At 53.8% G+C, this 23433-nt stretch overlaps 1 protein-coding gene across 3 annotated transcripts in view; it reads left to right on the top strand.

The window, feature by feature from the left end:
* CRB3 (crumbs cell polarity complex component 3) overlaps positions 1-19213 on the top strand; it is a 165862-nt gene extending 146649 nt beyond the window's left edge. For all 3 annotated transcript variants that reach the window (XM_069604350.1, XM_069604352.1, XM_069604351.1), the window contains exons 4-5: positions 16569-16709; positions 17593-19213. In XM_069604350.1, the coding sequence (XP_069460451.1) occupies positions 16569-16709; positions 17593-17688 (237 nt within the window). In that variant the 3' untranslated portion in view covers positions 17689-19213. The remainder of the gene's footprint in view (positions 1-16568; positions 16710-17592) is intronic.
* Positions 19214-23433: the final 4220 nt, after the last annotated feature.

Here is a 23433-nt window from a genome sequence, read left to right as displayed (position 1 = left end):
GAGTGCAGATGAGCTGCATGCTTGCTCGTTGACTTGCAGGATGCTGATGAGCGTCCCATAGTGAGGGTGGCCTGCTCCTCGGGTCCCTAGAAGGCGCTCATGGAGTGCAGATGAGCTGCATGCTTGCTCGTTGACTTGCAGGATGCTGATGAGCGTCCCATAGTGAGGGTGGCCTGCTCCTGGGGTCCTCAGGTCCCTAGAAGGCGCTCACGGAGTGCAGATGAGCTGCATGCTTGCTCGTTGACTTGCAGGATGCTGATGAGCGTCCCATAGTGAGGGTGGCCTGCTCCTCGGGTCCCTAGAAGGCGCTCATGGAGTGCAGATGAGCTGCATGCTTGCTCGTTGACTTGCAGGATGCTGATGAGCGTCCCATAGTGAGGGTGGCCTGCTCCTGGGGTCCTCAGGTCCCTAGAAGGCGCTCACGGAGTGCAGATGAGCTGCATGCTTGCTCGTTGACTTGCAGGATGCTGATGAGCGTCCCATAGTGAGGGTGGCCTGCTCCTCGGGTCCCTAGAAGGCGCTCACGGAGTGCAGATGAGCTGCATGCTTGCTCGTTGACTTGCAGGATGCTGATGAGCGTCCCATAGTGAGGGTGGCCTGCTCCTCGGGTCCCTAGAAGGCGCTCATGGAGTGCAGATGAGCTGCATGCTTGCTCGTTGACTTGCAGGATGCTGATGAGCGTCCCATAGTGAGGGTGGCCTGCTCCTGGGGTCCTCAGGTCCCTAGAAGGCGCTCACGGAGTGCAGATGAGCTGCATGCTTGCTCGTTGACTTGCAGGATGCTGATGAGCGTCCCATAGTGAGGGTGGCCTGCTCCTCGGGTCCCTAGAAGGCGCTCACGGAGTGCAGATGAGCTGCATGCTTGCTCGTTGACTTGCAGGATGCTGATGAGCGTCCCATAGTGAGGGTGGCCTGCTCCTCGGGTCCCTAGAAGGCGCTCATGGAGTGCAGATGAGCTGCATGCTTGCTCGTTGACTTGCAGGATGCTGATGAGCGTCCCATAGTGAGGGTGGCCTGCTCCTGGGGTCCTCAGGTCCCTAGAAGGCGCTCACGGAGTGCAGATGAGCTGCATGCTTGCTCGTTGACTTGCAGGATGCTGATGAGCGTCCCATAGTGAGGGTGGCCTGCTCCTCGGGTCCCTAGAAGGCGCTCATGGAGTGCAGATGAGCTGCATGCTTGCTCGTTGACTTGCAGGATGCTGATGAGCGTCCCATAGTGAGGGTGGCCTGCTCCTGGGGTCCTCAGGTCCCTAGAAGGCGCTCACGGAGTGCAGATGAGCTGCATGCTTGCTCGTTGACTTGCAGGATGCTGATGAGCGTCCCATAGTGAGGGTGGCCTGCTCCTCGGGTCCCTAGAAGGCGCTCACGGAGTGCAGATGAGCTGCATGCTTGCTCGTTGACTTGCAGGATGCTGATGAGCGTCCCATAGTGAGGGTGGCCTGCTCCTCGGGTCCCTAGAAGGCGCTCATGGAGTGCAGATGAGCTGCATGCTTGCTCGTTGACTTGCAGGATGCTGATGAGCGTCCCATAGTGAGGGTGGCCTGCTCCTCGGGTCCCTAGAAGGCGCTCACGGAGTGCAGATGAGCTGCATGCTTGCTCGTTGACTTGCAGGATGCTGATGAGCGTCCCATAGTGAGGGTGGCCTGCTCCTCGGGTCCCTAGAAGGCGCTCACGGAGTGCAGATGAGCTGCATGCTTGCTCGTTGACTTGCAGGATGCTGATGAGCGTCCCATAGTGAGGGTGGCCTGCTCCTCGGGTCCCTAGAAGGCGCTCACGGAGTGCAGATGAGCTGCATGCTTGCTCGTTGACTTGCAGGATGCTGATGAGCGTCCCATAGTGAGGGTGGCCTGCTCCTCGGGTCCCTAGAAGGCGCTCACGGAGTGCAGATGAGCTGCATGCTTGCTCGTTGACTTGCAGGATGCTGATGAGCGTCCCATAGTGAGGGTGGCCTGCTCCTCGGGTCCCTAGAAGGCGCTCATGGAGTGCAGATGAGCTGCATGCTTGCTCGTTGACTTGCAGGATGCTGATGAGCGTCCCATAGTGAGGGTGGCCTGCTCCTCGGGTCCCTAGAAGGCGCTCACGGAGTGCAGATGAGCTGCATGCTTGCTCGTTGACTTGCAGGATGCTGATGAGCGTCCCATAGTGAGGGTGGCCTGCTCCTCGGGTCCCTAGAAGGCGCTCATGGAGTGCAGATGAGCTGCATGCTTGCTCGTTGACTTGCAGGATGCTGATGAGCGTCCCATAGTGAGGGTGGCCTGCTCCTCGGGTCCCTAGAAGGCGCTCATGGAGTGCAGATGAGCTGCATGCTTGCTCGTTGACTTGCAGGATGCTGATGAGCGTCCCATAGTGAGGGTGGCCTGCTCCTCGGGTCCCTAGAAGGCGCTCACGGAGTGCAGATGAGCTGCATGCTTGCTCGTTGACTTGCAGGATGCTGATGAGCGTCCCATAGTGAGGGTGGCCTGCTCCTCGGGTCCCTAGAAGGCGCTCATGGAGTGCAGATGAGCTGCATGCTTGCTCGTTGACTTGCAGGATGCTGATGAGCGTCCCATAGTGAGGGTGGCCTGCTCCTGGGGTCCTCGGGTCCCTAGAAGGCGCTCGTGGGGTGCAGATGAGCTGCATGCTTGCTCGTTGACTTGCAGGATGCTGATGAGCGTCCCATAGTGAGGGTGGCCTGCTCCTCGGGTCCCTAGAAGGCGCTCACGGAGTGCAGATGAGCTGCGTACTTGCTCGTTGACTTGCAGGATGCTGATGAGCGTCCCATAGTGAGGGTGGCCTGCTCCTCGGGTCCCTAGAAGGCACTCATGGAGTGCAGATGAGCTGCATGCTTGCTCGTTGACTTGCAGGATGCTGATGAGCGTCCCATAGTGAGGGTGGCCTGCTCCTGGGGTCCTCGGGTCCCTAGAAGGCGCTCGTGGGGTGCAGATGAGCTGCATGCTTGCTCGTGGATTTGCAGGATGCTGATGAGCGTCCCATAGTGAGGGTGGCCTGCTCCTCGGGTCCCTAGAAGGCGCTCGTGGGGTGCAGATGAGCTGCATGCTTGCTCGTTGACTTGCAGGATGCTGATGAGCGTCCCATAGTGAGGGTGGCCTGCTCCTCGGGTCCCTAGAAGGCACTCATGGAGTGCAGATGAGCTGCATGCTTGCTCGTTGACTTGCAGGATGCTGATGAGCGTCCCATAGTGAGGGTGGCCTGCTCCTCGGGTCCCTAGAAGGCGCTCACGGAGTGCAGATGAGCTGCATGCTTGCTCGTTGACTTGCAGGATGCTGATGAGCGTCCCATAGTGAGGGTGGCCTGCTCCTCGGGTCCCTAGAAGGTGCTCGTGGAGTGCAGATGAGCTGCATGCTTGCTCGTTGACTTGCAGGATGCTGATGAGCGTCCCATAGTGAGGGTGGCCTGCTCCTCGGGTCCCTAGAAGGCGCTCATGGAGTGCAGATGAGCTGCATGCTTGCTCGTTGACTTGCAGGATGCTGATGAGCGTCCCATAGTGAGGGTGGCCTGCTCCTCGGGTCCCTAGAAGGTGCTCGTGGAGTGCAGATGAGCTGCATGCTTGCTCGTTGACTTGCAGGATGCTGATGAGAGTCCCATAGTGAGGGTGGCCTGCTCCTGGGGTCCTCAGGTCCCTAGAAGGCGCTCACGGAGTGCAGATGAGCTGCATGCTTGCTCGTTGACTTGCAGGATGCTGATGAGCGTCCCATAGTGAGGGTGGCCTGCTCCTCGGGTCCCTAGAAGGCGCTCATGGAGTGCAGATGAGCTGCATGCTTGCTCGTTGACTTGCAGGATGCTGATGAGCGTCCCATAGTGAGGGTGGCCTGCTCCTGGGGTCCTCAGGTCCCTAGAAGGCGCTCACGGAGTGCAGATGAGCTGCATGCTTGCTCGTTGACTTGCAGGATGCTGATGAGCGTCCCATAGTGAGGGTGGCCTGCTCCTCGGGTCCCTAGAAGGCGCTCATGGAGTGCAGATGAGCTGCATGCTTGCTCGTTGACTTGCAGGATGCTGATGAGCGTCCCATAGTGAGGGTGGCCTGCTCCTCGGGTCCCTAGAAGGCGCTCATGGAGTGCAGATGAGCTGCATGCTTGCTCGTTGACTTGCAGGATGCTGATGAGCGTCCCATAGTGAGGGTGGCCTGCTCCTGGGGTCCTCAGGTCCCTAGAAGGCGCTCACGGAGTGCAGATGAGCTGCATGCTTGCTCGTTGACTTGCAGGATGCTGATGAGCGTCCCATAGTGAGGGTGGCCTGCTCCTCGGGTCCCTAGAAGGCGCTCATGGAGTGCAGATGAGCTGCATGCTTGCTCGTTGACTTGCAGGATGCTGATGAGCGTCCCATAGTGAGGGTGGCCTGCTCCTGGGGTCCTCAGGTCCCTAGAAGGCGCTCACGGAGTGCAGATGAGCTGCATGCTTGCTCGTTGACTTGCAGGATGCTGATGAGCGTCCCATAGTGAGGGTGGCCTGCTCCTCGGGTCCCTAGAAGGCGCTCACGGAGTGCAGATGAGCTGCATGCTTGCTCTTTGACTTGCAGGATGCTGAAGAGCGTCCCATAGTGAGGGTGGCCTGCTCCTCGGGTCCCTAGAAGGCGCTCACGGAGTGCAGATGAGCTGCATGCTTGCTCGTTGACTTGCAGGATGCTGATGAGCGTCCCATAGTGAGGGTGGCCTGCTCCTCGGGTCCCTAGAAGGTGCTCGTGGAGTGCAGATGAGCTGCATGCTTGCTCGTTGACTTGCAGGATGCTGATGAGCGTCCCATAGTGAGGGTGGCCTCCTCCTCGGGTCCCTAGAAGGCGCTCATGGAGTGCAGATGAGCTGCATGCTTGCTCGTTGACTTGCAGGATGCTGATGAGCGTCCCATAGTGAGGGTGGCCTGCTCCTCGGGTCCCTAGAAGGTGCTCGTGGAGTGCAGATGAGCTGCATGCTTGCTCGTTGACTTGCAGGATGCTGATGAGCGTCCCATAGTGAGGGTGGCCTGCTCCTGGGGTCCTCAGGTCCCTAGAAGGCGCTCACGGAGTGCAGATGAGCTGCATGCTTGCTCGTTGACTTGCAGGATGCTGATGAGCGTCCCATAGTGAGGGTGGCCTGCTCCTCGGGTCCCTAGAAGGCGCTCATGGAGTGCAGATGAGCTGCATGCTTGCTCGTTGACTTGCAGGATGCTGATGAGCGTCCCATAGTGAGGGTGGCCTGCTCCTGGGGTCCTCAGGTCCCTAGAAGGCGCTCACGGAGTGCAGATGAGCTGCATGCTTGCTCGTTGACTTGCAGGATGCTGATGAGCGTCCCATAGTGAGGGTGGCCTGCTCCTCGGGTCCCTAGAAGGCGCTCATGGAGTGCAGATGAGCTGCATGCTTGCTCGTTGACTTGCAGGATGCTGATGAGCGTCCCATAGTGAGGGTGGCCTGCTCCTCGGGTCCCTAGAAGGCGCTCATGGAGTGCAGATGAGCTGCATGCTTGCTCGTTGACTTGCAGGATGCTGATGAGCGTCCCATAGTGAGGGTGGCCTGCTCCTGGGGTCCTCAGGTCCCTAGAAGGCGCTCACGGAGTGCAGATGAGCTGCATGCTTGCTCGTTGACTTGCAGGATGCTGATGAGCGTCCCATAGTGAGGGTGGCCTGCTCCTCGGGTCCCTAGAAGGCGCTCATGGAGTGCAGATGAGCTGCATGCTTGCTCGTTGACTTGCAGGATGCTGATGAGCGTCCCATAGTGAGGGTGGCCTGCTCCTGGGGTCCTCAGGTCCCTAGAAGGCGCTCACGGAGTGCAGATGAGCTGCATGCTTGCTCGTTGACTTGCAGGATGCTGATGAGCGTCCCATAGTGAGGGTGGCCTGCTCCTCGGGTCCCTAGAAGGCGCTCACGGAGTGCAGATGAGCTGCATGCTTGCTCGTTGACTTGCAGGATGCTGATGAGCGTCCCATAGTGAGGGTGGCCTGCTCCTCGGGTCCCTAGAAGGCGCTCATGGAGTGCAGATGAGCTGCATGCTTGCTCGTTGACTTGCAGGATGCTGATGAGCGTCCCATAGTGAGGGTGGCCTGCTCCTGGGGTCCTCAGGTCCCTAGAAGGCGCTCACGGAGTGCAGATGAGCTGCATGCTTGCTCGTTGACTTGCAGGATGCTGATGAGCGTCCCATAGTGAGGGTGGCCTGCTCCTCGGGTCCCTAGAAGGCGCTCACGGAGTGCAGATGAGCTGCATGCTTGCTCGTTGACTTGCAGGATGCTGATGAGCGTCCCATAGTGAGGGTGGCCTGCTCCTCGGGTCCCTAGAAGGCGCTCATGGAGTGCAGATGAGCTGCATGCTTGCTCGTTGACTTGCAGGATGCTGATGAGCGTCCCATAGTGAGGGTGGCCTGCTCCTGGGGTCCTCAGGTCCCTAGAAGGCGCTCACGGAGTGCAGATGAGCTGCATGCTTGCTCGTTGACTTGCAGGATGCTGATGAGCGTCCCATAGTGAGGGTGGCCTGCTCCTCGGGTCCCTAGAAGGCGCTCATGGAGTGCAGATGAGCTGCATGCTTGCTCGTTGACTTGCAGGATGCTGATGAGCGTCCCATAGTGAGGGTGGCCTGCTCCTGGGGTCCTCAGGTCCCTAGAAGGCGCTCACGGAGTGCAGATGAGCTGCATGCTTGCTCGTTGACTTGCAGGATGCTGATGAGCGTCCCATAGTGAGGGTGGCCTGCTCCTCGGGTCCCTAGAAGGCGCTCACGGAGTGCAGATGAGCTGCATGCTTGCTCGTTGACTTGCAGGATGCTGATGAGCGTCCCATAGTGAGGGTGGCCTGCTCCTCGGGTCCCTAGAAGGCGCTCATGGAGTGCAGATGAGCTGCATGCTTGCTCGTTGACTTGCAGGATGCTGATGAGCGTCCCATAGTGAGGGTGGCCTGCTCCTCGGGTCCCTAGAAGGCGCTCACGGAGTGCAGATGAGCTGCATGCTTGCTCGTTGACTTGCAGGATGCTGATGAGCGTCCCATAGTGAGGGTGGCCTGCTCCTCGGGTCCCTAGAAGGCGCTCACGGAGTGCAGATGAGCTGCATGCTTGCTCGTTGACTTGCAGGATGCTGATGAGCGTCCCATAGTGAGGGTGGCCTGCTCCTCGGGTCCCTAGAAGGCGCTCACGGAGTGCAGATGAGCTGCATGCTTGCTCGTTGACTTGCAGGATGCTGATGAGCGTCCCATAGTGAGGGTGGCCTGCTCCTCGGGTCCCTAGAAGGCGCTCACGGAGTGCAGATGAGCTGCATGCTTGCTCGTTGACTTGCAGGATGCTGATGAGCGTCCCATAGTGAGGGTGGCCTGCTCCTCGGGTCCCTAGAAGGCGCTCATGGAGTGCAGATGAGCTGCATGCTTGCTCGTTGACTTGCAGGATGCTGATGAGCGTCCCATAGTGAGGGTGGCCTGCTCCTCGGGTCCCTAGAAGGCGCTCACGGAGTGCAGATGAGCTGCATGCTTGCTCGTTGACTTGCAGGATGCTGATGAGCGTCCCATAGTGAGGGTGGCCTGCTCCTCGGGTCCCTAGAAGGCGCTCATGGAGTGCAGATGAGCTGCATGCTTGCTCGTTGACTTGCAGGATGCTGATGAGCGTCCCATAGTGAGGGTGGCCTGCTCCTCGGGTCCCTAGAAGGCGCTCATGGAGTGCAGATGAGCTGCATGCTTGCTCGTTGACTTGCAGGATGCTGATGAGCGTCCCATAGTGAGGGTGGCCTGCTCCTCGGGTCCCTAGAAGGCGCTCACGGAGTGCAGATGAGCTGCATGCTTGCTCGTTGACTTGCAGGATGCTGATGAGCGTCCCATAGTGAGGGTGGCCTGCTCCTCGGGTCCCTAGAAGGCGCTCATGGAGTGCAGATGAGCTGCATGCTTGCTCGTTGACTTGCAGGATGCTGATGAGCGTCCCATAGTGAGGGTGGCCTGCTCCTGGGGTCCTCGGGTCCCTAGAAGGCGCTCGTGGGGTGCAGATGAGCTGCATGCTTGCTCGTTGACTTGCAGGATGCTGATGAGCGTCCCATAGTGAGGGTGGCCTGCTCCTCGGGTCCCTAGAAGGCGCTCACGGAGTGCAGATGAGCTGCGTACTTGCTCGTTGACTTGCAGGATGCTGATGAGCGTCCCATAGTGAGGGTGGCCTGCTCCTCGGGTCCCTAGAAGGCACTCATGGAGTGCAGATGAGCTGCATGCTTGCTCGTTGACTTGCAGGATGCTGATGAGCGTCCCATAGTGAGGGTGGCCTGCTCCTGGGGTCCTCGGGTCCCTAGAAGGCGCTCGTGGGGTGCAGATGAGCTGCATGCTTGCTCGTGGATTTGCAGGATGCTGATGAGCGTCCCATAGTGAGGGTGGCCTGCTCCTCGGGTCCCTAGAAGGCGCTCGTGGGGTGCAGATGAGCTGCATGCTTGCTCGTTGACTTGCAGGATGCTGATGAGCGTCCCATAGTGAGGGTGGCCTGCTCCTCGGGTCCCTAGAAGGCACTCATGGAGTGCAGATGAGCTGCATGCTTGCTCGTTGACTTGCAGGATGCTGATGAGCGTCCCATAGTGAGGGTGGCCTGCTCCTGGGGTCCTCGGGTCCCTAGAAGGCGCTCGTGGGGTGCAGATGAGCTGCATGCTTGCTCGTGGATTTGCAGGATGCTGATGAGCGTCCCATAGTGAGGGTGGCCTGCTCCTCGGGTCCCTAGAAGGCACTCATGGAGTGCAGATGAGCTGCATGCTTGCTCGTTGACTTGCAGGATGCTGATGAGCGTCCCATAGTGAGGGTGGCCTGCTCCTGGAGTCACTAGAAGGTGCTCGTGGAGTGCAGATGAGCTGCATGCTTGCTCGTGGACTTGCAGGATGCTGATGAACGTCCCATAGTGAGGGTGGCCTGCTCCTGGGGTCCCTAGAAGGCGCTCACGGAGTGCAGATGAGCTGCATGCTTGCTCTTTGACTTGCAGGATGCTGATGAGCGTCCCATAGTGAGGGTGGCCTGCTCCTCGGGTCCCTAGAAGGCACTCATGGAGTGCAGATGAGCTGCATGCTTGCTCGTTGACTTGCAGGATGCTGATGAGCGTCCCATAGTGAGGGTGGCCTGCTCCTGGGGTCCTCGGGTCCCTAGAAGGCGCTCGTGGGGTGCAGATGAGCTGCATGCTTGCTCGTGGATTTGCAGGATGCTGATGAGCGTCCCATAGTGAGGGTGGCCTGCTCCTCGGGTCCCTAGAAGGCACTCATGGAGTGCAGATGAGCTGCATGCTTGCTCGTTGACTTGCAGGATGCTGATGAGCGTCCCATAGTGAGGGTGGCCTGCTCCTGGAGTCACTAGAAGGTGCTCGTGGAGTGCAGATGAGCTGCATGCTTGCTCGTTGACTTGCAGGATGCTGATGAGCGTCCCATAGTGAGGGTGGCCTGCTCCTGGGGTCCTCGGGTCCCTAGAAGGCGCTCGTGGGGTGCAGATGAGCTGCATGCTTGCTCGTGGATTTGCAGGATGCTGATGAGCGTCCCATAGTGAGGGTGGCCTGCTCCTCGGGTCCCTAGAAGGCGCTCGTGGGGTGCAGATGAGCTGCATGCTTGCTCGTTGACTTGCAGGATGCTGATGAGCGTCCCATAGTGAGGGTGGCCTGCTCCTCGGGTCCCTAGAAGGCACTCATGGAGTGCAGATGAGCTGCATGCTTGCTCGTTGACTTGCAGGATGCTGATGAGCGTCCCATAGTGAGGGTGGCCTGCTCCTCGGGTCCCTAGAAGGCACTCATGGAGTGCAGATGAGCTGCATGCTTGCTCGTTGACTTGCAGGATGCTGATGAGCGTCCCATAGTGAGGGTGGCCTGCTCCTGGAGTCACTAGAAGGTGCTCGTGGAGTGCAGATGAGCTGCATGCTTGCTCGTGGACTTGCAGGATGCTGATGAGCGTCCCATAGTGAGGGTGGCCTGCTCCTCGGGTCCCTAGAAGGCACTCATGGAGTGCAGATGAGCTGCATGCTTGCTCGTTGACTTGCAGGATGCTGATGAGCGTCCCATAGTGAGGGTGGCCTGCTCCTGGAGTCACTAGAAGGTGCTCGTGGAGTGCAGATGAGCTGCATGCTTGCTCGTGGACTTGCAGGATGCTGATGAGCGTCCCATAGTGAGGGTGGCCTGCTCCTCGGGTCCCTAGAAGGCGCTCGTGGATTGCAGAGGAGCTCTGGGAAGTGCCTCTGGGCGGTAGCAGCGTGGATCGCCTCTATGACAGCCCTATTTGGCCAGCAGGTTGGGATTGAGCAAGGTCTTCAGATCACAGGCCGGCGCCAGTGGACATGTATGAAGCTGGTCCATCCCTGGGGTTTGCATGTGCCTCTGCTGAGGGTCACTGGGTTGCCTCGGCTACCAAATTTGAACTTGGCTACCAGCTCAAGGCCAGCCCCTTTATTGGCGCAGAAAGGCTTTCGTTGCCATTTTGCTTCAGCCATAGAGTTGCATTCGGATGCTTGTCCAGACTTGGGAGTTCCATGAAATGGTGCCTGGCTCGTCAGATCCCTGCTCCTCCACCATCAGTCTTCGACTCTTCTGGTATTTAGCGCTGCCTGAGACTCTTGAGGGGCTTCAGTGAGAGTTGGTGGACACATGTTGCAGTGCAGCACCAGGGCCCATTAGTTGCACGTTGCATGCGGTAGATTACTTTCCCGAGTCGTGCAGCTGTGGTAGACGGCTGCTCCTTTGTGCAGGTTAGTCCCATGGCCCTTGAAGCACTTGAATCTTCCTCATCCGGTTTCTGTACATGGGAAGTCAGGCCTCTTCCCCACGGGCAAATCTAATGTTCTAATTCATGGTCTGGGTTCCCTCAGTAGGAGTAGCTCTTGAAGTTGCTTAAGTTTGTGCCACTCCTGCCACCTGATACCTTCTACCTCCATGGGAAACGCCCTCTGGGAAGTGACAGCTATGCCTGCTACCTCTCCGGGGAGATGGTCTCTCTAGGGAGCGAGAGCTTTACATTTCTATCTCTGGCTCACAAGCCTTCTACCTCGGGGAGATGCTCTGTAGGAAGTGAGAGCTATACCTTCTACCTCCTTGGGGGGGAGGGGAGGAGAGGGGAGGAGAGGGGAGGAGAGGATCTCATCTCTCTCGAGATCGAGAACCTTCGACCTCCCTGGGAGATGCTGTCTAGGGAGCAGGGGCTGTACATAGTTACATCTCGGGCTCACAGAGTAAGGAAGGGTTCAGGACCTCTTGTATCGTGTGCACTGCCCAACAAGCCTCACAGGGAGCGTAACATTGTAGATCTGCCCATGTTAGTGACCCCGCCTTTTAATATTGTAACCCAGAACAGCCAGATCCTGTGTCCGCCCTGTTCACTGTCTTCCGTGTGATGCATTGGTCAGGCCCTTGACTGCATGGGCGCAGAGTAAGCGGCTGTTCTGGGGCCCGGACACCCGCAGGGAGAATCAATTTGGGGCTGAGCATCCCCCGTTATCCCCCCCACCTGCCCTGGAACATCGCTCGGCTGGGGCGTTACTTTTGTTGAGTGGAGGTGGGGAGGGGTGGGCGTTACTTTTGTTGAGTGGAGGTGGGGAAGGGGGTCACCAGGATCCCAAACTTGGGGTCAAATTGTTGGATTTCAAGGTCTGCAGTAATGTCTTACAGGGCTTACTTACAAAAAAACACAAATTGCATAGTAAAGCTACATGTAAGACACGTTAAGCCGGAAGAACACCCTTGTGGCTTTATTTTAACATCTTGAATGGTAAACTACAAGTCCCAGAATGCAAGATAATGCCAACCTACAAAATCTAGTTCACTCCCGCTGTACATTTAGTGATGTAATAAGAGAAGTTAAAATAGATCTGCAAATTCTTTGTCACAAACTTCGAGCTCGTTGTTGTGGTGTTGCTCACTTTCACTATCACAGAAGGTGGTGGCTTGCGAGCGCTTTGAGTTGGAAAAGGGTCATTTTGCATATGAAAGACTCTGCCACTGATAGTAGAAATGTTTTCAAGCTGAGCACCTTGACAACCTGCAGCGCCATGGACAGTGTGTGTCGCCTAGCTGTGACCTGGGAAACGGGCAGTGCTTGAGTGTCCGCCCTGAGTGGAGTCCATACAATTCAGTGTTTTTTTTCCCTATGTAGATTCTGTAACTGTCATGTTACCTGCACCTTTTCAATGTGCAAGACCAACTCTGTGAGCTCCGGAAGCACCCCACTCCCGGCCCTGTATTTCCTGGTCCCCTGGCCTTTTCATATTTTTAATCACCACCTCCCACCCCAACTCACCTACACAGACCCACCCCTCCATCTCCATCTCCACCAACCCCAACCCCCTGGTGATGGCAGAGTCTGAGTCTCGGGCTGCTCTGCTGTGTGGTTACATCTTTGTATCTGAAAGCAAGGGAAAGGATACTTTTTTGTGTGTACTTCATGGAGGTCTACCGCTGAGAAATGCAAAAAAAAGTTTTTCTTGGACATGCAGCAGGTCTGTTACTTGTATTAGTGGGCGGGGCAAGGCTTCTGCATTAGTGGGCGGGGCAAGGCATCACAGGCCACTCGCGGGGCATGCAGCAGGTCTGTTACTTGGATTAGTGGGCGGGGCAAGGCTTCACAGGCCACTCGCGGGGCATGCAGCAGGTCTGTTACTTGCATTAGTGGGCGGGGCAAGGCATCACAGGCCACTCGCGGGGCATGCAGCAGGTCTGTTACTTGGATTAGTGGGCGGGGCAAGGCATCACAGGCCACTCGCGGGGCATGCAGCAGGTCTGTTACTTGGATTAGTGGGCGGGGCAAGGCATCACAGGCCACTCGCGGGGCATGCAGCAGGTCTGTTACTTGCATTAGTGGGCGGGGCAAGGCATCACAGGCCACTCGCGGGGCATGCAGCAGGTCTGTTACTTGCATTAGTGGGCGGGGCAAGGCTTCACAGGCCACTCGCGGGGCATGCAGCAGGTCTGTTACTTGCATTAGTGGGCGGGGCAAGGCATCGCGGGGCATGCAGCAGGTCTGTTACTTGCATTAGTGGGCGGGGCAAGGCTTCACAGGCCACTCGCGGGGCATGCAGCAGGTCTGTTACTTGCATTAGTGGGCGGGGCAAGGCTTCACAGGCCACTCGCGGGGCATGCAGCAGGTCTGTTACTTGAATTAGTGGGCGGGCCAAGGCTTCACAGGCCACTCGCGGGGCATGCAGCAGGTCTGTTACTTGCATTAGTGGGCGGGGCAAGGCTTCACAGGCCACTCGCGGGGCATGCAGCAGGTCTGTTACTTGAATTAGTGGGCGGGACAGGGCTTCACAGGCCACTCGCGGGGCATGCAGCAGGTCTGTTACTTGCATTAGTGGGCGGGACAGGGCTTCACAGGCCACTCGCGGGGCATGCAGCAGGTCTGTTACTTGCATTAGTGGGCGGGGCAAGGCATCACAGGCCACTCGCGGGGCATGCAGCAGGTCTGTTACTTGCATTAGTGGGCGGGACAGGGCTTCACAGGCCACTCGCGGGGCATGCAGCAGGTCTGTTACTTGCATTAGTGGGCGGGGCAAGGCATCACAGGCCACTCACTGGACATGCAACAGGTCTGTTACTTGCATTAGTGGGCGGGGCAAGGCATCACAGGCCACTCACTGGACATGCAGCAGGTCTGTTACTTGCATTAGTGGGCGGGGCAAGGCATCACAGGCCACTCGCGGGGCATGCAGCAGGTCTGTTACTTGCATTAGTGGGCGGGGCAAGGCATCACAGGCCACTCACTGGACATGCAGCAGGTCTGTTACTTGCATTAGTGGGCGGGGCAAGGCATCACAGGCCACTCGCGGGGCATGCAGCAGGTCTGTTACTTGCAAGGCTTCACAGGCAACTCACTGGACATGCAGCAGGTCTGTTACTTGTATTAGTGGGCGGGGCACGGCATAAGTCTTAATGGAGAGTGCAAATGTCCCTCTCAGCTCATTGGGATGGGGCCATTGGCATTCCACTACCACCATTACATAAACAATGAGCGTGCTTCTGGTTCAGCAAAATCCTGCCAGAGCTGCTTCAGGTGGGCATTCAGACCACCTTTGGAGTGATGGTTATGCTGCTGTATGATGTAGACCATGACGAGGCACCGTTGCTCGTCTTTACTTCTTGTTTTCCCTTGAATTGGGAATGTTTTCTTGGTGTTGGTGCTCCACCGTGCAGCTGTACCTTCTGTCTAGCGAGCATGTCTGCTCCCATCCTGCTCTACCTTTGAGGGCTGCTCCACACTGGATGATGATAGAGGGCTGGAGTAGGGTCACTGATATATACATACATACATACGCACCCCCTGTATATGTTTGCTACTGTAACCCTAAGAAATGCACCCAGATGCCTCGGAGCCAGGCACGCTATATAAATCATATATATATATATATATATATCTAAAAAGTAAATATTTAATGGTGTTTGGCAAGATGGCATAACAAAGCAACAGAGAGCAACCTAAGTTCTTATGAGCAATAGATCAGGTATTGGCTTTAGCAGTCCTGTGCTGCAAGCCAGGATTTAGCTTTACTTTTGATGGTTTGGAATGCGGGTTCAGATCTAAGTGGGTTAGGTAGCGAGTCCCACAGCTTGGTGGCGAGCACCGGGAAGCTGCCACCCCCTGCTTTCTGCAGCTTGGACCCCGGTAATGATAGGCAATGTGCTTGGGCTGCTTGGTGTGGGCGATTGGAGGTTTTGGGTGTGAAGCGGTTAGCCAGGTATTTTGGTGCCTAATTGGCAAGGCATTTCTGCGTGATTGAAAGAGTTTGAGGGTGATTCTTCGGGTGACCGATAGCCAGTGTAATCTTTGTCTGGTGTCAGAGATGTGATGATTTCTCAGGATATTTAGTGCTGCCCTTAAAGCGTTATTTTGTGTTACCTGTAACTTGTTTAAGTTCCGTTGACTGGTCCCTATATAGAGCGCGCTGCAATAGTTGAGTTTCGGCATGAGAGTTCTGGCAAGTGTGGTGCAGTTGGCAGTGGTGAGGAATGGTCGATAGGCTGTGATAGGTTTACAGGTGTAGGCTGTAAGTGTTAGTTTGTCTTGTTAAGGGTAGTGTAGAATCAAGGTATATGTCTAGAGTTTTTGTCGTTGGAGACCTTTATTGTGTTGCCATTGATGATGAAAGATTTGAAGGCGGGATCTAATCTATTGAGTCTAGGTTGGGAACCGAGGAGGAGTAACTCTGTCTTATCTTTGTTAAGACAGAGCCCGCATTGTGCCATCCAGGCCTGGGTGACCAGATAGACATTAAGTGCTTTGGAGTCAGCTATATGGTCCCCAGTGATGGGGATGAGTATTTGGGTGTCATCTGCATAATTAGTGTAGGTGACACCCAAATAGTCAAGAATATCGAAGAGGGGCTTCGAGAACACAGAGTGTCAGTGATATGCAAGATCCTTGTGGGGACCCCAAACAGAACTGGGTATGGTTCGGCAGAGGCTGATGGGAAGAGGACCCTCAGATCTGTTCTCCAAGATGGAATTAATCCATGTGGAAGCTTTGTGAGAAAAGTGGGCTGCGGATTTTAGATGTTGGCGAAGAATTTGATGGTTAACCAGATCAAATACCGTCGATAAATCGAGCAATAATAGGAGGGCCAGCTTGCCGTTATTTTTGAGGTCTTCGATTTGGGTTTTTAAATTGATTAGGGCTGTTTCGGTTCCATGCCTAGGTCAGAAGCCATATTGTCTTAGGCCAAGTAGGTCATTGGATTCTAGATATTCCTGGATCGGCAGGTATGCAGCTCTGCCCAGGATTTTGAGTAAGAAGGAGATGGTGGTGATGGGCCTGTAAATGGTACGGGTGCTCGGGTCTAGTGGCGTTTTTTTGAGTAAGGGGAGGACCCGGGCATCCTTGAGGTTGTCAGGCACGATGCCTGTGTTGAATGAGGCATTTATAAGGGCGTTGATGAATGGTGTTAGTTCATTAGTAGCCTCCTTAATGATGGGGGCTGGGCATGTGTCACCCTGACAATTAGATGGTTTCAGTTTGAGGATAATATTTTCTACCTCTTTGATTGAAAGTGGTGAAAAGCTAATAGGTTTGTACGTGTGTTGAGGGAGGTGAGACGTTCCAGTGGGAGTACTATGCAGTAAGTCACTCGATCAGTTATTTCTTATGGCGTTCATTTTAGTTTGTAACATGGGGATGCTTTTTGAATATCAGAGCTCCAGGTACTATCTTTGACACAGGTATCCGGTGGAGCTGACGGCGATGCTAATTCTTCAAGTATCTTAAAGAGCTCTTTTGTGCTCGGCTTGCGAGATCCGATCCGATAATTATGGTATCTTTTTTGGCTTGGAAGATTGTCGCTTTGTAATTGAGGGATGCTAGTATAAGGCTATCCTTTTTTGCGACTGAGGGAAGGCTTTTCCAATGGTACTCTGCCTATCGCTTTTCCTTACGTAGTGTTCTAAAAGGTGCGGCGTGCGCGAGGTCTGGGTGTCTGTAGTTTAAGTGGAGCAATGGCATGAGTGGCTTTCAGTAAGGACCGTGGGAGTCGGCGCATGACTGCGAGGCCTGCAGCTCCTCCTTGCTTGACTTTACTACATGCTAGCCAGTGTTCCCACTTTCACCAAGTTGCAGACTAAGTGCAAATGTGGTCATATAACTGCCGGTGATGTCACTTCCCTATATCTGGGCACCCCTCCCACTGCCCCCCCTGACTGTCTCTACCTTTCTTCTCCTCCTCCAGGAACCGGAGCGTGTAGCTGCCATCACCGTCCCGTGCGTGCTTGGAGGGCTTCTCCTGATCGCAATCATCGTCTTCATCTGCTACAAGGTGCGCGAGAAGCGCCAGACAGAGGGCACTTATCGCCCAAGCAGTGAGGAGCAGGTGGGTTCCCGTGTGGACACGAGCAACGCCCTGAAACTGCCCCCCGAGGAGCGGCTGATCTGAGCTGGGCCGCACTGTGGGCATGGTGTCGCGGCCATCTTGGAAGCTGGCACGCCTGCTTTGTTGCGCTGCAGAGGAGCGGACCTCCCGGCCTGGCTGCGCGCCCTGCAGCTGCAATGGGAGACGCCTGTTCAGGGAGAAACAGGACTGCCTCATGTTTCACTGATCGTCGCTGTGCAGCTCAAGGCTTTGGTTTCTTGGCGGCCACAACTATTTTGTGTACATGCTTTGTGACTGATGGGAGCAAACCGCGCTCTGGGGGTGGGTGGGTGGCAGTGGAAGGGAGTGGTGCTATGCATTGCGGTAAGTTGGAAGCTGCCAGTGTGGACCGAATCTTGCCGCAAGGACACGCATATATTCCCGTGCTGTGGGCCCCGCCCATCCCCCATGCTTGTGGCTCATGGTTACCTATGCAGTATCTTGTGCCTAGACCCCTGGTGTGCATACGCGTTTGACTGAAACGTGTGCCTGTGTGTACAGGTAGCCCCTGGCTCGCCCCTGGCTCACCCCTGTGCGTTCCGATAATCCATGACCAATCGCTAACTATGCCCCACAGAGTGGTAGGACTGATTGGCTCCCATTGTTTTTCCTGCAGCGGTAAAAAGCTACCCAGCTAGAAGGTGTTGCCCACCACGGCTCTGATGTCTTTACCTAAGCAGGCCTGCGCCTGGTCTGTCATGTCGTCACTTAGGAGGCGAACACAAGCACGTGGAGGGCTTCCTGGGTGGAGGTGGGGGGGGGGGGCGGGTGCTTTTCCCCTGCGTTGCATTCCCTGACTTGCTTGTCTTGTCCCACCCTGAGATGGGCTGTGTGTGTCTTTCAGTCGTCTGGCAAGGAGCTAGGAGAGCATGGCAAGGACAACCTGGCAGCGACGTGGGAAGACGAGAGGACACGCCAGGTGCAGGGTTCTGCCGTCTAATGTCACAGGAGGCCACAGAGACTCCCCCGTTCCCCTGCTGCTTCCCTGAGTTTGCAGCACTGGTGCCTTGTCTTGGGTGAACATGTGTGACATTTAAGTCTTGTGCCTTACCGCCCCTTCAAGCCTCGCTCACCTCTCCTGCTAATAGCGCACTTTCACCTAGCACCCCCAGTATAGCCTGATCTCTGTCTTGCTGTGCACAGCCAGTCTAAGCACTCTGCCTCACCTTCCTATGCGAGACGCGCACATGCGCCCAGCCATGGGAGGGTGCAAGCTGACCATGCACGACCACCTGATCTGCCCTGCCCTGCTGAGGATGCCAGCGTGGAATGCGCTGCCAGAGGCTGGAGTAAAGGAAACCCCCATGGCTTGCCATCAGGAATGGCCACCCCTGCTGCTTCACCCGGCCACCCCCCCCCCCAACACCCACACCAACTTGCCACCTTACAGGGCTAGTGTCTGACAAGGAAGCAAACGCCCTCTGTTGCACTGCTATAGAAATGCAGCAATTCAAAGCCCTATAAAAAGTCCTTCATCAGCCATCTGGGATTGGAGATCTATCCCACTGCTTGTGACCTGCAGAAAGCGCACTGCCAAACGGGGGGTGTCTCTGTCCTCCAGCCACCCCACTTTGCACATCCTCTGGGTCCGGAAGTGCCTGTGTGCTTGCTGAGAGCCTCTGCTTAGCGCTTCCATTTATCTAACCTCGATTAGATCTGGCTAGGGCCGGCCTGGGACCAGATTGTTATGTTAGTGTTTCTTATATAGCCCATGGTCGCCCAAAGGCGTCATGACGCTGGAGAGGAGAAAGAGACACCAAGCACACACCATCATATCCATAGCCATCCAGATTAGAAAAGATGAGTTTTAAGAGCCTTCCTAAAAACCAAATGATTATGGATATTTTTCATTTCAACGTGCTGCTTGTTCTCCTGTTGCGGTTTAGAAGGCAGTCCATGCTGCTTTGCATAGACGGAGGCAATTGCTGATATGCTTCTGCTGCAGCTCTCTGGGGATATATGTGGCAATGGCTAAGCCTTGATGCCACCATGCTCTGCTGCGGCTCTCTGGTGGCATTCATGGCTGTGGTGAAGATCTGATGCCACCGTGCTCTGCTGCGGCTCTCTGGTGGCATTCATGGCTGTGGTGAAGATCTGATGCCACCGTGCTCTGCAGCGGCTCTCTGGTGGCATTCATGGCTGTGGTGAAGATCTGATGCCACCGTGCTCTGCTGTGGTTCTCTGGTGCTACCCACACTTTTTGGATATGCTCTGATAGTGCCCTGCTGGTTTCCTTTGGCTATTCGCTGGTGTGACCCTGCACTGCTGGTTCTATGCACTGGCCTCTGTGCTAGCCATACTCTGCTGGTTCTCTCTGCTGCTAGCCATAGATTAGGCTTAATGCTGACGCTGTCTAGCTTGGCATTTCTTTGGACACAATGAGCACTGTACAGATGTTCTCCCTTGCTAGAATCCAAAATCCAATTTTATCATCTTCTCACATGCAATAAATATATTTTATCAAAGCGGACTGAATTAATGAGTGGTTTTGTTTTTTGGGCTTGCAAATACAGGGCCCAGCACAATGAATGTGATTCCGAGTCGAGGCGGGGCACCTCTCGTAGTGGCATCTCAACCTCTTCCAGGCCAAGAGTTCTAGCACACTTGTCGCTCTGTCCTCTGACTGAGAACTGCTTGGCGATACTGCGCAGGGGTGTTGCTAGGTCTGAAAAAGATCCGGGGCTACCCTAATGTTGTGCCTCTGGGCTAGCTGGCCCTTTGCAGTGCCTCAGGCGATTGGCCGCCTAACTGAGGCTTGGCTGGAACTATGTCAGGTCTCTTAGTATGTGCCTTGTGATGGCGGTGCACGAGTCTTCTCCTTGAAGCAGAACCGAGGGTCTGAAGGGTGAGCCACGGCGGGACACTGTGTGAAGGATTAGAAGCTGTTCCTTCGTCCGAGAAGACCGCCTACTCTAACAGGTAAATGGATCCCCAGCATCTCTCTGTGTTAAGCCTGTGAAATCTGAAAGAGGTACAGGCTGCTGAAGCTCGCGAGACACACGAGATGGAAACTGGTCTCAGGCAGCAGTGAAAGGGACCAAAAGTCTACGATTATCTGGCGACAGTGTCCATGGGTAGCCAGTCAATAGCCAGAGTTTGGGAGGGGGAGCGCTGGCGTGTGGTTGCGATCTAGTTGCATAGGGCCCATGTTCTGAGTTCTTGAGGCCCCCATCCTGTGGCAGATACCGTTCTTACAGTGATCTTGGCTCGCGATGATCCAAGTTCCTCACCCAGGACTGGTGCTCTGTAACCCGGAGAGCAAGCTGCTTGGCCTCTTAAATCTCATCCTGAAGGCCATTCAATGAAGAGTCATCTCCCATTGCACAAAAAGCTCTAAATGTGCTTTTTCCTACCCCTCAAGCTTCGATTTGCGGTTCTTAATTTTCGCAGATGGGCCCTCTCCCTAGATTTCCACAGGGCTTGTGAGCTGCTGTTGGCTGACTTGCAGATGACTCTAGTTGGTCCTTACTGGCGCGCATGAGTTCCTTCCTCCCGCTGTAGAAGATGCGGGCACCTGATCTGTGTTCTGGCCTTTTGGAAGTTGTGGGTTCCATGTAACGTGGATGGAGGCTTCATTCTTCACCCATGTGCTTGGCCATCTTTAGTGCTTCTGTGGGTTTCACTCAGCCCGTTGCTCTTTGCGGAGTACGATCATTTAGCACATGTGTTGGCCAGAACATGTAGCCGCGTGGGAAGAAATCGCCAAGACCTGAGTGCCAAGAATGGCAGGTGGCAATTCTCCATGGCTGCAGTGTAAGTCACCGTGCCCTTGCGATCTCTTTCCCAGAAAATGCCTGCCACTTTCGCACTAACTATGCAGACCTGATGCGAGCAGGCGCTGGGGACCGAGCTTCATGTGCTTGTAGTAAAGTGGAAATTCATTCAGATTCCTCCTAACAATGCACCCCGTGTCAAGCAAATTTGTAAGTAGACAAAAAGTGGTTGAATAATACATTTTGGATGGATATTTAATCGGATACTAACCAGCTTAAGATGAGAGTAGAGGGGCAAGAAGGTGAGTGAAAGCTGTGAGGGAGAGGAGCCAATGCCATGGCGTTGCCGGAAGTGAGAAGAGGAGCAGGGAGGTTTGGGAGAAGTCAGTAGGTGAAGATATTGAGAACGAAGAAGATTGCAAGGTAAGGAGGGCGAGGCTGTGGAACATTTAAAGTCAATACAATGGAAGAGAAAGAGAAGACGAGAGTTAGAAAGGAGAAAGTTGAAAGCAGAGCGAAGAGGAGTAAGATGTGCGACGGGTAAGCCAATATAGAGATCAGTAGAATAATCCAGGTGAGAGGATGGAAGAGGCAATAATAACCTTACCTGCTTGACATGAGAAAGAAAGGCAATTCTGGCCACTATCAAACAGACAAGTGCAGGCAGTTGCAGAGATGTGAGAAGGAAAGAGAAGAATCAAAAATGACGCCAAGATTATATGCTGAATTGGAAAAGGGAAGTACAGAATGAAGAAAGAGACAAGGAGTGGGTGAAGGAGCCATGTGGGACACAGTAGTGGAGGGGATCAGGAGAGGAAGTGTGATTCGAGAGTAAGAGGGGGGAAACCAGTGAGTAACTCAGTCAGAAAAGCCAAGTGCTGTGAGAGCAGAGACCAAGGTGGGGGTGATCGAAAGGGTCAAAGACGGCTTGCAGGTCTAATAGGATAAGACTATATGCAGATCTATTTTGTCAGGAGGTTATGTGAAAACAAAATCAAAATATCGAGGCTGTGTACCCCAAAAGGAAATACACCGAACACGGGTTACAAAGGAACATACAAAGAACTTTATTTTATACTGAACAGTTTTCCAAGAAGAGTAACAGATAGCTATCGGCCCTCAGTACAACACAGCGAACTCCAGTGTGGTTCAGTGAGAGACGCTGTACATTAGAATTCGTTGCTCTTTTATACCATTTGCGAACATGATGTCCAACCCTACTTTGGGTTAATATTCCTCTAATACATTACTGATCTAGGGTTCATGCCGAGTTCGCATATCCACATGCAACTAGTTTGCCTTTAATACATACGTCAACAAGCCTACACTGCAACTGTGTATTCTGGGATTTCTCATACAGGTCTTCTCAAACATTAATACAATGTAGTTAAACAAGTGTTCTCAGTTCAGTATTTGAATACATTTTTTTTTTTTTTTTTTTTTTTTTTATTTGATATGGTTAAAAATTTCAACCTTTCAAATTTAAAATATCACACCTTTACCATATTTTTAGCAATAGCTTATATAGAACAAACCTATATTACAGAATTGCCTATTATACTTTGTGTCTATCAATTTAAAAATAAATATGTGGCCTCTAAAAACATAAAAAGGCATAATAATTTCATTACATTCAGTTACAATTACATAATGGGATTTCACAGCGTTCCTTCAATAGCTAAGGGGTCCTTTTTTTTAAAAGTTAACTGTAAAACACACAGCTTTAAAGTTACTAAACAAGATAGGGACACTTCGACATCAATTGACATCGTCCTTAGCAGTATATGGTAACACTGTTTGGACGAATTGAGTTAAGGCAATGTGTATGACTGTTCTGTTGCTCGTGATCAAGGCTATCCATATTTCATAATGTGAGCGCAGACAAAAAAATTGCAATACCTTTTTGAAATATTGTTCTCTCAATCCAGACAAGGCCAAACATTCAACAATTATATGGTTTAACGTCTCAGTTTGATTCACATTAGTACAAAACCGACAAAAGGCTTCGCTTTTGGGAATAAGTCCCCGTCTAGCTAGTATTTGGTTGGTTAAACACAGATTCAGTCGTATTCTTAACATGGTGGCACGAACCACCATAGACGGGCATTTAACCAAATAGTCACTCATCTGTCTGATTTTTTTGTGGGGAAAAACATTGGAATCAAAGTCGACATATCCGGAGCAAACCTGTTGGGTTATAATCCAATCATGACGATATAAACTTGCTTTGGCTTTACTCGGGTTAGATAGCAGCGTCTGTATAGATATATCTGCATCCACAAGCGCATTTAGCACAAACAATCTCCAACTCTTAGAAAATATATCCGATGAGGAACACAAATGATGGCCAACAATTCCTAGGATGTTATCTGATTGCAATCCCAATAAAAGTTTACGGTAAAAATTGCAAAATTTCCACACCACCTGTACATGCATTGAGATCAAGCCCAATTCGTATCTTATTAACCATATTGGGGTACAAGATGGCAAACAAAGAACTATTTTCCAAAACTTTCCTTCAAAGTAATCCCAGTATCCTCTTTCCCTGGGCGGGAACGTTTCAGCCCCATAGGACAGAATTGGGACGACTTTCTGCATGTAGAAAGTTTTGACATGACTTGTGGTAAATTGCCCATACTTAAATAGGATAATTTTGCCCTGTGATGTCAAGGCCATACTTTTGGCTTTAATAGTGTCCTCACAGATTGAGTTTGTTCTTGACCCTGAAAATGGAAGGCCCAAATATTTATAATGCAGTACTTTCTTCAAAGACAAGGTGGATACCTTCCATTGATAATTCATCGTTTTTGGATTGGCTTTCCTAAGACAAGACACAATTTGCGTTTTGTTTGTGTTGATTATTAAATTGTTCTTAGTTGTATAATCCGCTAATTGGTTCAACAGCTCTTGTAACCCATTTGGGGTAAGAGATACCAATACTAAATCATCCGCATACAAGAGCCACATAATCT

This window comes from Ambystoma mexicanum, chromosome 3q (assembly GCF_040938575.1).
Source record: "Ambystoma mexicanum isolate Mex_15411 chromosome 3q, UKY_AmexF1_1, whole genome shotgun sequence".
NCBI lineage: Eukaryota > Metazoa > Chordata > Amphibia > Caudata > Ambystomatidae > Ambystoma > Ambystoma mexicanum.
The sequence above is the reverse complement of the archived record's forward strand: the minus strand, read 5'-3'. Positions and strand labels throughout refer to the sequence as shown.